The sequence below is a fragment of the Mytilus galloprovincialis genome, chromosome 2 (genome assembly GCF_965363235.1).
Source record: "Mytilus galloprovincialis chromosome 2, xbMytGall1.hap1.1, whole genome shotgun sequence".
NCBI classification, from domain to species: domain Eukaryota; kingdom Metazoa; phylum Mollusca; class Bivalvia; order Mytilida; family Mytilidae; genus Mytilus; species Mytilus galloprovincialis.
In genome coordinates, this window is record NC_134839.1 from 106,813,680 (window position 1) to 106,829,114 (window position 15,435).

The window sequence follows — 15,435 nt, forward strand, 5'->3', positions numbered from 1 at the left end:
TTTATTGGCAAAAAACTACACATGTGATAATTATAGTAAGTAAGTCCATAGTACACCAGCAAAATCGAGACAAGTACATAAAGTTGATATTTTGAATCCTTCTATAAACGTATAATATAGATAATAATAATTTTAAAAAAAGAACAGAAAATCTTAATCTGAGGTAGCATGGATTGGGTAGATATTTTTATTACATGAAAGTTAACTTATAAAATCATTTTATTAGTTGGAGCCAGGGGTTCCCTTATGCATACGCTCTTTGCAATGTTTATTTTTATAAAATATCATTTTTTCAATAAACAAATTTTCTTTAAGATAATTTTTAAGGCTACAATATTTACTTGTCCACATTGCATTTTTGTAACCACACAACATAGAAAGACACACTATAAAATATCAATTGGAATGGCTTCACTCAATCAATGTCCGTCTTCCATGATTTATATTACCTTGACCTCATTTACATGGGTCATTGGTACTGTTAATTGTATAGTTATTATTTATTTTATGCCATTTCCATTCATCGCTATAAATGATCATCTAAAAAAAAGTAAATCACAAAAATGGTGAACTCCGAGGAAAATTCAAAACGGAAAGTCCCTTATCAAATGGCAAAATCATATGATAAAATATATATATCAAATGCGGTAAATAGTCTAATTCGGTAGGTCACATTCGTGAAAAGGGAACGGGATTGTAGTTTTAAAAGGAACATTAGCCGATATCATCTGTATGACGGATATTCCACAACGGTCAACCAACTCACATGATGATGTCCGTAAAATCTTTTTTGTCGTAAAGTTGTTTTCAACCGACCCTCATAGTCAATTTTTAGATATAGGTCCTAATCAAATGACAAAATCAAAAGCTCAAACACACCAAACGAATGGTTAACAACTGTCATATTTCTGACTTGGTACAGGCATTTTCTCATGTAGAAAATGATGGATTGAACCTGGTTTTATAGCGTTAAACCTCTCACTTGTATGACAGTCGCTTCAAATTCCGTTGTATTTACAACGATGTGTGAACAAAACAGACATAATAGGTAAAATAGTCACAAAATGAGTACAGCAGTCATCATTGTGTCACAATCTCAAAAACAAACAAACATTTAACAAAAAAGCACAAAAAGCATCTAATGATCTATGATTTGACTTTTTGAGGGTTTATCTCGTGATCTATGATCCAAGCACACCGACAGACACAAATCTTTATTCAGCATGCTTCTGGGTGTTGCGGGAGTTCTCACTGTGCTGTGCAGAAAACAGGTCAAGGCGACAAGCACAGTGAGAAAATTCCACAACACACAGAAGCATGCTACAGCTGTCCCATAAAGAATAAGAATGTAGGAAAATCTGGAATCACATAAAATCTAATGTCGGAACGACACGAATAAAATAAACCCAACTTGAAGCCATTTTTAGGAGTGGAAATTTGAGAATGAAAGTCCATATAAATGTTATTTGCACAAAATTTTCAATTCCAAAGCCGAAAAATTAGCGGAGACAAAACCAAACGTATAAACTCAATCCGAAACTCATCATAGTAGACTTGCATACTCAATACCGGCTCACTATGGGAAGGCGTTTAAAAGAAAGTCAATATAACTTCACATAATTTTCAAAGTCCATGGACCCGTTATTTCAACAAAAATTAGCGTAACAAAACCATGCAAGCGCAACCTTTGATCTGAAACTGATCATAGTAAAAATAAAAAATCAGTTTAATATGTGAAGGCGTTTAAAAAAAAATCGTATTACTGTTCGTTGCGGAATGACGGACATACGGAATGATGGAATGGCTGATAAGGGTACATATACGACACTTTGTGGTTGAGCCATAACAATTGAAATGCATACTTTTAAAGATTTGTTTCCGTTTGTATATAACTTCCTTGATCTGTACAAATACTTAAACTATTTTTTTGTCATTTGGATAACAAAAGTATGATTTAAAAATTATGCAAACAACGCAGCTATACAATCAATTTTATTTCAAAACAGTTACTCTTTCAGTGTCATTCTCAAGTTCTTGATTGTCATCCATTTTTTCTATCAGGTTAAAAGTTACTTCTGATTTAACTTTTCCAGTATAATCTTTGACTATGTCTCCATCTGGTTTAAAATTCGCTGTATTAAGAGTGGAAGTCTCCTTCCTAAAAATGAATTATTAGTTAATAGACTTGTTGTTCATGAATAAATACTAACAGTATAACTTTAAGCAACGTAACTCCTGTAAAAGTCATTTAATGTCGAAAAAATAGGCAACAAAATATAAGTATAAGTAAACAATTGATATATTCAAAGGAATTCGAAAGCACGCAGTAATTGAAAGTTTGCCCGAGTCTACTATAACACTATTACAGTAGTATCAGTGTTTGCTGACATGAACTCATGCTTCCTTTAATTCTAATATTGACGGATGAACATCAAGGTTGAATAGATTTTATACGTCGTCAACAATTTAGTTTGTACCAAACTATAGAAAAACGATTATTACTCCAAAATACCAAATTAAAAGATTGAACACAGGTTTTTTTATAAGTTTATTAATTGAAAAATGCATTGTTGGATAGTTGTCTTATTGCCAATTATACCACATCTCCTTATTTTCATCAGGAATAACTTATAAACTTGTTTGCATTATAGATGATATCACCATCTTACGCTTGGGGATCTGTTGATGAAGCAAATTAAATCATACTTCCGCAAAAAAATCATCGTATGTAACATCTGTAGGTTTAGACCAATCTAATTAAAAACCGATCTCTCATCGCTCCTGTTTCTGATATGTCGCGTGGGAGCATTTATCAATAATGGTATTTTCTGCAGAAGGTGATTTGGGATAGCAACTTACTAGAATTTGTAGTATCAGTTTTATCTATCTCTTTACACTGAACTCTAACGCGAAAACAAAACATTGTTGAAGGCATTTTAGCTGATATAACCAATGCAATGACCGAAACCAATGCCGTATACAAAGGCTTTAATCTTTAAACACAGTTTATCGAAAATAGTAAACTTTACATTAATTGAATTGTAAAGAAGGGTTAAATCTAAACCTCGAATTGTGACATGTTTAAGAAATTTGAGTTCTGCTAACAGTATTAACATTGAGAGTACACGGTAAATACCTAACAGCTTATAAATGTAGATATTATAAGGGCCTTTTTCAAAAAATGTGGATTTTCTTGTACAATCAATATTTCTAAAAAAGTGTAAATATTTTTATCCCATTTTTAGATACACCATTTAGTTTTTGGTGTGTGTAACAAGTTCCAGCAAATTCAATATGAAATTTAGCTACAGAAATTGCTTCCAGTGGGTTTCAAAGGGTCCAAAAACCCCAAAATTGCTTGTACGAAATTGAAAAACAAGTCTTTTGTAAATGCTGGTTTTAATACCCAGCGGAAATTATTATTTTTCTTTTGTTATTATAAATATATAGGTATCACTGCAGGTATGTATACACAAATACAGGGAATTATTAGATTTTGTTAGCATTTTTTTTTACTTTTCATTTCGTACTTAAAAAAATGTCAACTACATAACACAAATGAAATAATGTTGCCAATAAACAACTGATTATATCCCTTGTAACTAAGGAAGTGTTCTCTACTTACTCTTCATCCTCTGATGACGTGCTTAAAGTTACAGGATGACATCATTGATTCATTTCATTATAGATTAGTTTTGGTGAGTACAAATTTAATACTCCGTAATTTTATTCTATGTCAACTTTGTAACGGCAAAAACATTGATAAATTTTGGCATAAATATTTTTTTTTACATAAATCATTCAAAGTCTATAATACTGACTTTAATTCAATAAAAACCATTTATCTGGTAGTATTAGGGCCAAGAAAAACATCCAAAAACCACAAATAGGTCAACTACATAACGGTCAACTACATAACGCAGTGAATCGTTATGTAGTTGACAAAAAGCGTTATGTAGTTGACAATGCTGAATTAAATTCACTTTAAAATATGTTTCTAAAAAGTGTTATTTTAACCATGTTAACTGTTTTGAAAAAAGTGTGATGATTTTTATGGAAATATATATATATCAAGCAAAATGTAAATATTATTAAAAAAAAATTAGGGACCGAAACTAAATCCGTTATGTAGTTGACATATGTCCCATACTTGTTTCTATGTTATTTTTTAAAATATTTTTGTAGTAGCATTTAAGATTGCATATTTTTATTTCAGGTTGTATTGTTGTTAAACTATTCAATTTCATTTATTAAAGTTGAAAATTGAATATTTTTTTGTATTGTTATTTCACAACTGAAATATCCACATTTTTTGAAAATGACCCATAACATGTGCATTATGTTGAAAACGCGGATGGGTGTAGTGTTTATGAAACTCAACATTACCTCCTCTTTTTAATCTTTTTACAGTATAAAACTACCAGCACAGCAATAAGAATTAAGATGAGGTATGCTGTAGCACCTGATATGAGTCCAGTTCTGACGTCTTTTTCTTCTGAAAAAAAAAACAAAACCAACCAATAAAAATAATACACTAGAATAACTGACATGGATTTCATTTTCATGTCTAGTGTAACCTGGAACATTATTTTCATTGCCTGATACAATCTATTCCACCTATGATATCATAACAAACCAATACTGAAAATTACTTAAACCAGTTATTATACAAAAAAAATAATAACCTGACCTTGAATAGTTATGTGGACATTTACCTTGTAATCATGGGCAGATAACAATGTGAAAAACAACCAGTCTGAGACTAGTCCTGGTGTTGAATTTGACATACAGGAACCTTGTTATCAAGGGCACACAGCAATGTGATACAAGAACCATGTGATGGACTTCACAGACAGAAACCTTGTTAATATAATGAGCAGATAGCAATGTGGTAAGGACCAGACTAGTCCCGTGTTTGACTTTGACAGACAACTGTCAACCTTTTTATCATGGTCAAATAACAATGTGTTAAAGAACCTCGTGGTTGACTTTGAAAGACAAGAACCTTGATATTATGAACTGATAGCAATGTGATAAAATAACCACTAAATATATTTTGGCATGTCATAAGTTTTCTTTCTCCAAGTTCTGTTAATGTTTCAACAATGTTTTAGGATCTAATGACTGTTCAATATACATGGCTTACTTTCAGATGGACCAAATATCATTTCCGGATCTATCATCTCACACCGTATACCAACATATTTAGTATAACATCTGGAATAAAGAAAATAGTCTTCACACAAGTAAACAATATTTTATATTAACTTTAAATACTTCCACACTAAAAAAAAAAACAACAGAAACTGCTTTATTAATTCAATATTACAGGACATACGAGGTTTTACGTTCCTATATTCAACAATTATTGGTATACGCAAGAAGGTTGAGTGATAATTTGTGCAAACATCTTGGAAACTTCCACCGTCCAATCTATGGAATGCAGGTGGGTGGTCGTTGCATATTCTTATTATTTTGTTGTAGACGGTTTCAGCATTCTTGTTTAAATAATGTATTGTTATGTTTTCTGCTTTTTATTATCCAAGTTCTATTAAAAGGTAAAATCTAAAAAAAATACTGAACTTCGAGGAAAATTCATAACGGAAAGTCCTTAATAAAATGGCAAAATCAAAAGCTGAAACACACCAAACGAACGGATGATAACTGTCGTATTCCTGATTTCTTATGTAGATGTGGATTAAACCTGGTTTTATAGCTAGCTATATATGACAGTCGTATAAATTCTATTGTATTGACAACGATGTGTGAATAAAACAAACAGACCAGGGGCGGATCCAGCCATTTAAAAAAGGGGGGGGGGGGGTTCCAACTATATGTCCCCATTCAAATACATTGATCGTCCAAAAAAAGGGGGGTTCCAACCCCCGGAACCCTCCCCCTGGATCCGCCACTGCAGACATAATAGGTAAAAATGTCAATAATAGGGTTACAGCAGTCAAAATTGTGATATATTCTGAATCACTATACAAAAAAATGTAACAAAGAAGCACACGATACTCACGCACATTGCACTATTCTGTCTCCTAGTTCTGTACACGATACTCACGCACATTGCACTATTCTGTCTCGTACTTCTGCACACGATACTCACGCACATTGCACTATTCTGTCTCCTACTTCTGTACACGATACTCACGCACATTGCACTATTCTGTCTCCTACTTCTGCACACGATACTCACGCACATTGCACTATTCTGTCTCCTACTTCTGCACACGATACTCACGCACATTGCACTATTCTGTCTCCTACTTCTGCATACGATACTCACGCACATTGCACTATTCTGTCTCGTACTTCTGCACACGATACTCACGCACATTGCACTATTCTGTCTCGTACTTCTGCACACGATACTCACGCACATTGCACTATTCTGTCTCCTAGTTCTGTACACGATACTCACGCACATTGCACTATTCTGTCTCGTACTTCTGCACACGATACTCACGCACATTGCACTATTCTGTCTCGTACTTCTGCACACGATACTCACGCACATGGCACTATTCTGTCTCCTACTTCTGTACACGATACTCACGCACATTGCACTATTCTGTCTCCTACTTCTACAGCAAAGCATGATCCACCATTTAAACAGGCCAAAGTTTGTGTTTCGTTATATGTACAACCTAGTCTATGGTTTTCTGGAATCGTTTGGTTATTTATATTGTACTTCATTTTGCTGACAGTTGAATTTTCAGTAGAACTTCTCATACAACCCTCTGTTGAAAAATAAAAACCGTAAGAAAGTATTTGACAATTACAGCTATTTGCTATTTTCAATATACATTAGACAGTTTTATTAATGAAAAGTTACAAGAATAAAGTATACGGTAACAATGTTTCATGGATTCGGAAACAAGTTTGGAACAACTTATATAAATCCGTCTCCCAACATGAGAATGTTAGTTTTGATTACTGCATCGCCCTTGTAATAAATATTACTAAAGGACAGGGATACGAGATATTAGTAGGCTATTATACCGTATTAGATTAGATTTTGTAATGCATTATTACATATTTAGTTAGTGATTTTTCTAAAACACGCCTGTTTTACAGCTTTATTAGAATTAAAATTTGAATTAAAGACCCAAAAAAAGGTGGTCAAGTTAATTAACTTAGAGTTTATGGAACAGTTTTGAGTAAACAATATACCCTTAGTACTTAAATTGCTTCTATGTACGAAAATAACCTTCAGTCAGTTAAAACATTGCACATGGGACCGGCGCTGCAAACGATTATGTAATACTTTCACCGGTGAAACAAACTTTGGACAAAACACTTGATCAGAGATGTCGTCCCGATTGAACGCCACCAATTGGTTATCAGTACTATGTATTATTTGACATATTGATATTGAATGCGACTTGTTTTCTGTCGAGAGAGTGAAAAAGATTGAAAAACTAAATATATAAAAAATATATATCGAGATACCTGTGAAAACAACCACCAGACTGTAGCATGGAAACAATAGGTTCAGTAATGGCATGTTTGGTTCCCTGAAAATGTTCGAAAAAGTTCATACAGATAAGGTGGTAAAATATACAGCTCTCATGAATTATCATGTGTAAATCTCTATTAAAAACGATGTGCTGAATGTGTTTTATTGTTCAATTTTCCTAAAAGTACATCTTGTTTGTATTTCCTAAATGTTAGATCTCCAGATTTATCATGAAACCTATAAACCATGAAGATCATAATAAATGCTTCTTTTAATACACGTAAAAATACCTTGTTGCAACGACGCTTTGCATCTATCAATATCATGCGTTTGTCTTCCACTGTATTTTGTTTAAATTGTGAACCATTACGTTTGATAAATCATTATACAACCAAAAACTTACTGTTCGAAAAAAAATCCCTGTAACTATAATATGCATACCCGAACATCAATTGATTACGATATCATAATGTAATTGTATTTAAGATATTTGTGGCATGAATTCCGAGTTGGTTTTTCCCCATGTAATTCCACTCTTAATTTTTCGTCCACACCTCCACATTTAATAAGCATGCCCACCCTTTTGACAACGCCCCCGGGTATAAGTATCATTCATGCCAGGTACATGTTATTTAGATCAAAAACAACAAAAAAAAACATATCAATTGTTAACATGCACTATTAAGACCGATTTCCAATTTTAATTTTTTGGGAACGGTATTGATTTGAATTAAAGTTGCACAAATATGTCCATTTACCTGTACACATCAATTCTGGCAATTATCAAGCATCAATCCACGAAATAGAATAGTATGACATTTTCAACAAAAACTAAATTAACATGGGTGTAGAGCTACTTTCAGCTACCAAGTAATAACTTTTTCTTTTGTGTTTTAGATATCCCCGGAGATTACAAACTTTTATGAGAAAAAAAAATCATTCTCTAAATATTGAACAGACATATCATGTTAATAGAGGTATTTGTTAAAAGAGAACTGAGAAACAAGCTGGGACGGTATGGCGTGTCAAACGTTGTAATATATTCAAAATATCATATACATTCATAAAATACAAACAATATATTCAAAAAACATATCTGTGTTAAAAAAAAACCACATAATATACATTAGAAAATTCATACATGTGTTCATAAAAATAAAATATACCCCAAAAATCATGTCTATGTTCATAAAATAAAATATATATTGAAAAAATCATATAAATGAATTAACATATATTAAAAAAATCATATATATGCTCATAAATACAACAGTAAAAAAATCTACACATTATGTTTGGAAAACACTGTTACAAACCCCCATTCAAACCACCTCTCTAAAACTTTCCTTTACCAACAAAGGTCTCGATGCAATCCCCATCCTTCATCATAAATCGTTTAAATCGAATACCCACCTTATTTTAAAGATTCGTCTAGATCTGTACCAAATCAATTGCAACTAAAATTTTCATTTACCAACACGTGTTACAGGATCTAAATATTGACGATTTCAAGTCGAATCTTACTGACTACGTATATGGCAGTTGTTATCAAATATTCCGTTTCAGTCCACGTATGTTGGTGTTTTTAACAGTTCTGTGATTCTGTTGTTCCGTTGTTTTCGTCTTATAATTGAGGTGTTTCTCTCAGTTTTGGTTTGTGACCCAGATTATTTTCTGTCAAATCGGTTTATGACTATTGAACAGCAGTTTACTACTGTTGCCTTTATTTACACATGTGTCATATATAAACCGACTGGCCACGTTATTATTAGTAACCTAAAATTGTCAATAACACTTCTCTTCGAAATGTGTTATCCAAAAGACCCGATCTATCGTGCGCAAAAATCCATTTGCTGGAGACAACTTCACAATAGTAAAAGAATCAATCGAGGATTATACAAGACAATGGCTTTAACGCGAGACGTTGATACTTTTTCCGAATGGATTAAAGTTGTGAGTTTATTGATACAAATCAGAATAAACAAAAATGGTTCAATGAATACCCATGCCACATCAATCTTTAAAGACAATAATGTTGCATCACCAGATATCCCTGCAGATAAAGTTCCAAACAACAGCGTGTATGTCTGTAAGCTACATCACCTTAAGGTGGTATGGGAGTCTAAAATAAAAATGATAGAATTTGTTCAAACTTTGCCAAAACGTTGTATCTATTGATACATGTTGAAAAATATAATAAAAATGATAGGTCACCGCGCATTTTCTCAAGCTACAGGACGGGACAAAATGACACATTTTGTATGGATTATACAGGAAAAAACACTATTTTGTGATAAGAAACTAAACAAAATGATAGAATTGTTAAATACTTCAGGAAAAGATAGCTTTCAGACACTGCTTTGAGAATATCAAAAGAAAAGATAGGGTCACCGTACGTTTTTTCCGGCTAAAATACAAAAGAGGAAAATTCCATACAGAATCCTTCAGAAAATGCACTTTTTTAGAGTTACCTCCCCTTAAAATGCCAATTTTTAAAAAAAGATAAAAACAACCAAAAATAATTAACATTTGCAAAAATATCAATATTTAGAATTTATATTCTTATAAATTGGTACTTTTAAATGAAAATGTACATTAAACATCTGCATTCCTGCATCAAATTTTGCTAACTTGATGGAAAATCTGGACCTTTGATTCTCTGTTTTTTTACAATCCAAGATGGAGGAAGACACCCATACCACCTTAATTACTTGATAAATGAATTAGGTATTGAAAATTCACTTGGAAATTCAACACATACCCCAAGGACACTTACCTAGATGAAATCCTGGATGATCATAGGTCTATTCCGTGTATCGATGGGATTTTAACCTAGGCTTAACAGCTGTAAAGTCAAGAATACGACAGTTGCTATCCATTCGTTTGATGTGTTTGAGCTTTTTATTTTGCTATTTGCTTAGGGACTTTCCGTTTATAATTTTCCTTGGAGTTCGATAATTTGTTATTTTACTTTTTCCTTCATTATAATGGATACTCAAACAACATAATTTGTCCTTACAAACAACGGAATAATGCTTGGTCTTACAAGTACTCCATGCAACCTCTTTCTACATTTTTATCATAAATTTCATCAGCAATCAAAGCCGGGTTTCAAAGTTATTGTCAAACTACGTGTACCTATTCAAGAGGTGGCGTGAATCTGGTGTGGATAATGAAAAGAAAGAAAAACAGATTGCTAAGAGTGCATACAATATAAGACTTTTCCATCTTACAGTATGATCAAAGCATTTGACTTTTCTTCAAGTCACACAAGTTTACCTATTCAAAACTAAAAGACAAATTGAAATAGTTGGTCACGTTCTTTTTTTATGTGGCCACCGTACATACAAAGTAGAGCGACAACTCGTACTTAACTCGTAAAAATCACTATGTCTCAGACCAAAAAAGATAAAGATAAAGAACATACATGTTTTAAAGTTTAGAGGACGTGTTTATCAACAATCTTCATTCCCATGGGAACCAATTGTGCTCCTCTTCATGCCGACTTGGTCCTTTATTCATATGAGACTGACTTATACGAAAAAGGAAGAAGTTAACAGTATCCTTTAACTTTAATTTCCACTACTACTAGTATCACTAAATATTCAAATTCTGAAGACTATGTTGAACGCGTCTTTCCTATTGAACTTGAGATAAAGGATACAGCAGATGCATGCAGAAAAGTTTGCCTGATATCTTGACTTTCGTTGAATACAAAACTTTACAACAAAAGATATGATTTTAGGTTCCCAATTGTGAACTTTCCATTTCTACGAAGTAGCAGGTCCTGTATTTTTCTACTTCAGTTGCAGAAAACCATCGACATACTGATTTTTATTCGGAGTATATATCTCCCAGATGATACGATATTCTAGGCTTGTATTTCCTATCATGATTTCCTCGAAAGAGGGTTGCTAATCAGAAGAAGATATGTAACCTAGAGTTATAAGTAGTGAAGTTCCTTTGTACAATCGTTGGAACTACAATCATGTGCCCATTTCCAGGAAATGTGACCTACCGAATTACACTTATCACAAAATTTGTACTGATATGATCTGCACGACTAGTGTCACATTTGAAGAAGAATCTATTTAGCCTTCCGGCATAATTGATACCACCACCAGTTTTTGTGTACTGATGTTCATCTTTTCTTTTTTGTTTAGCCATGGCGTGGACAGTTTATATTTTAACGAGTTTGAATGGCCCTAGAAGGTTTTTTTCGCCTCTTTTTTAAAAGTTGACACACTTGAAAGTATTATACTGATCTCTCAATGTTAGAGAAGAGGAAAACATGTTCCCATGTAATACATTGGATTACATGTGTTTAATTATTGATAATACATGTTAGATTAACTGATTAATGACGATAGTTTTTAAAGATTTGGCATTTTAAATGTTCAATGTAAAACTATTATATATATTTAAGAATATCAAATAAACCAATTTATATTGATTGAACTTACCTGCTTTATAAACAATATTATATGAAAGAACTATAAGTAACAAGTCATTTGATGTTTCAGATGTGAGCTAACTTTTGCTAGATATAATCCGTTTTATTCAAATCATGCAACTATCCAAAAATGTCGCTACAGACTCAGCCAATGCACTCACTTGGGAAATAATAAAAGCAAAAGCTGAGGACCAAGGGATATCGACATATTAAAGTTGTAATGAAACATAAAAATCTTAATCCAAAATGCAACGAATTTTCATATTTTACTTACTTAGGGATAACTTCTACAGATTTACTAGATAATCTGGATTATCCAAAGCAATGTTTATCTAGGTATTACTAACAGGTGTTATAGAATTTTTCAACGAAACAAATACATAGAGATTTCTTAAATCTGGTCATAATCTAGACCAACCTATTTTATATCTTTATATTACAAGAGGCTGTTCGATTTACGGCAAACTGTTTAAGAAATGGAAAGGCAACAATCAATCTATCACTATTTGCCAATAAGTTAACGGTCTTCAACTCAAAATCAAACTTGACCTTCATTTGGTTGATAGGTGTTTAATGCCACTTTCACGATCATGATTGTGCTATTTAATGACAGAAGATGAGGATGGAGTGCCCAGAGCGAATAACCGACGTTTGGTAGGAAAACCTGCCCGTGCGGGATTCCAATTCAAAACCTCAGTATTGACTGGCTAGTGCTACAGTAAACCCCGAGGCCCCTGGTTAAATCATATCTAAATTTGAAAGAATTTCGTCAATTAGTTATCAAAGGTACCAGGATTAAATATTTTTCAAGTTAATGCATGGACACTTTTCGCTACGCATATAACTCAAAAACGATAAAAGTAAAAAATCGTACTTGACCTTCATTTAGTCACAGGAACGATCTTAATTTTTAAAAAAATATTTCGTCGAGAGCGTTTTAAAGTTAATGCACGGACACTGATTGTGTAATATCATATAACAAAATACAAGTTCAGGGGAGTAAACCCCTATAAAACGTATGTTTCTGTATCACTAAAAAATCTGGATTAATCACTTAAAAGATTACTCATAATAAAAACCTATCCAATACAATACTAACAGGAGATTTCAACACCCCTGCTATCAGTGGAAAGATACATATTTAATCCGAATGCCTCAATTAAACAATCTAGAAGTAAATGATACAATTCTTAGTATTACAAACGAACGTAATGTTGAACAACGAAATAGTACACCAACAAGATACTTGACTTAGTTTTCACCACCAATAAACATCAAATAAGAGAACATAACTGTGACAGAGCGGAATGAGTGACCACGAAACAATAACCATGCAAAACATTCTACACCAAAGAAAATATAACTTATTCGGCACAAAATATGAAATCAATATCTACTCGCCTAATGAAGGAATCACTAAACAATTCTACAAATATGTAAAGTGAAGAAAACATAAGAGTAGTGGTGTATCATCAATCAATTGAACTATCAAATTAAAGAAGACAATAAATTGAAAGCAGACGCACTAAACAACCAATTATAGTCTGCTTTTACAAAGGAAGACCTGAATTCTTTTCATAACAGATAAGATTCCCCACCATACACAACTTGTAATATGTAATTTTCAACAAAATAGTTTTTCTTGACAAGAATGGATATAGTTATAAATATCGTTTTGTTACTTGAATATACAATGCATATATTATCTATATAAATTACTTGGCATGACCAAGACAGGATATAAAAAAATGTTCATCTCATACCACTGTGTTGTGATCTCGGAGGTAGATATGAGGCCAGGAATAAATGTGACAAGAGTTTTGATTGCATTACATGAAGTCTTAACCCCATAATAGTATATGTGCATGACAGAGGTTCAGTAACTCCTATCAAATGGACATTCATCCATTATATACACCAATATATTTCACCTATTACATAGCAACAGTGACAATAAGTGTAAGTCATGTGATATCAGACAAACATCAACCACTTTACAACCATTCAATATACTGAATATAGTTGACCCTTTTTTCATAGGTACTGCAACTGAGAAACTGGCTTAATTATGATTCTGAACAGTGGACATTATATCATTAATGAACTTTCTTGAAGAGATTAAAGTAACTCAGGTCAGAATGACCTTATAACCATTCTTACAGTCAAATCTCTTGTTTCCTCTGATCAGCTAAAATTGTGTGACCAGTTTTCCCACATCTATTGAAAAATGTAGTCCATGTTTTGCTATTTTTTGAAAACCCTAAAAGTCAATACCACTTTAGTTGCTTCTTGGCATGATCTTTTTTTTTGGTAAGAGCACTTCGTTATATCATATCTTAGAATTATATAGAAGCTGTATAGCACTAAAACAGTTTGAGGGAACTGAATATGATGTGTCTTGATTGTATGTTTTTATGACTTAACATAGAACACAGACATAAAATTGAGAATGGAAATGGGGAATGTGTCAAAGAGACAACAACCCGACCAAATAAAAAACAACAGCAGAGAGTCACCAACAGGTCTTCAATGTAGCGAGAAATTCCCGCACCCGGAGGCATCCTTCAGCTGGCCCCTAAACAAATATATACTAGTCCAGTGATAATGAACGCCATACTAATATCCAAATTGTACAAAAGAAACTAAAATAAAAATAATACAAGACTAACAAATGCTAGAGGCTCCTGACTTGGGACAGGCGCAAAAATGCGGCGGGGTTAAACATGTTTGTGAGATCTCAACCCTCCCCCTATACCTCTAACCAATGTAGAAAAGTAAACGCATAACAATACGCACATTAAAATTCAGTTCAAGAGAAGTCCGAGTCTGATGTCAGAAGATGTAACCAAAGAAAATAAACAAAATGACAATAATACATAAATAACAACAGACTTCTAGCAGTTAACTGACATGCCAGCTCCAGACTTCAATTAAACTGACTGAAAGATTATGATATCATCATATGAACATCAGGCACAATCCTTCCCGTTAGGGGTTTAGTATCATACCATCATAACATATATGAGAAGAACATAACCCGTGTCATGCCAACAACTGTTTTTAGAATAAATGTGTATAGTTCCGATGCAAAGACCTTATTTGATAAAATAATTGATTTCAAATTTGTGTTCCATTGTTGTTGTGCTACTTTTGAGTAGCCATAGATGAGCCTCCGATAGAAGAAAATGTTATTCCATAAATTTTGAGGGCCAAAACCCATGACTTGATTTACTTTTATCAGGACACTTAAAATTAAAAATTTGAAAGCTATGGATAAATAAATAATCAAGGATCTATATGATCAAAAAAGACTAAACGAAATGGTTGCCAAAAATATCTGCAGCTAATTCTTGAGTGAGTTGGAGCCTTGGTATCAAAATATGGCTGTCCTGGTGTTTATGTTTCTATTCCAAGCCAGGGTCCTAACATTTTCCTATCATCCCTATTAGCATTATTACATTTATCTTATCAATGCTTTTCATCTGCAAATTCATCCATCAACTCAAACACTCAAATA

The 15,435-nt window shown here is 32.8% G+C and overlaps 1 protein-coding gene across 2 annotated transcripts; it reads right to left on the reverse strand.

Annotated features, from left to right (window-relative positions):
- Window positions 1–1,979: 1,979 nt before the first annotated feature.
- LOC143065289 (uncharacterized) lies at window positions 1,980–12,153 on the reverse strand. Of its 2 annotated transcripts, XM_076238779.1 has the most exons (6): window positions 11,929–12,153; window positions 7,459–7,523; window positions 6,563–6,746; window positions 5,147–5,217; window positions 4,387–4,495; window positions 1,980–2,158 (listed from the first exon to the last, which is right to left on the reverse strand). In XM_076238779.1, exons 2-6 carry the CDS (start codon window positions 7,511–7,513, stop codon window positions 1,993–1,995), a joined length of 585 nt encoding a protein of 194 aa, XP_076094894.1. In that variant the 5' UTR covers window positions 7,514–7,523; window positions 11,929–12,153; the 3' UTR covers window positions 1,980–1,992. The 2 variants fall into 2 exon arrangements, with proteins under 2 accessions (XP_076094894.1, XP_076094893.1); XM_076238778.1 differs by lacking the exons at window positions 6,563–6,746; window positions 7,459–7,523; window positions 11,929–12,153 and adding an exon at window positions 6,027–6,553.
- Between the last annotated feature and the right edge of the window lie 3,282 nt (window positions 12,154–15,435).

What these genes read in the sequence shown, in the direction of transcription:
- LOC143065289 (XM_076238778.1), bottom strand. Translation starts at nt 6,523, where the DNA reads ATGTGCGTGAGTATCGTGTGCAGAAGTACGAGACAGAATAGTGCAATG. An exon ending in GATATTTGGTCCATCTGAAA is followed by an intron (nt 4,496 to 5,146) that starts GTAAGCCATGTA and finishes TTTTTTTTTCAG; the next exon opens with AAGAAAAAGACGTCAGAACT. An exon ending in AAAAAGATTAAAAAGAGGAG is followed by an intron (nt 2,159 to 4,386) that starts GTAATGTTGAGT and finishes ATTCATTTTTAG; the next exon opens with GAAGGAGACTTCCACTCTTA.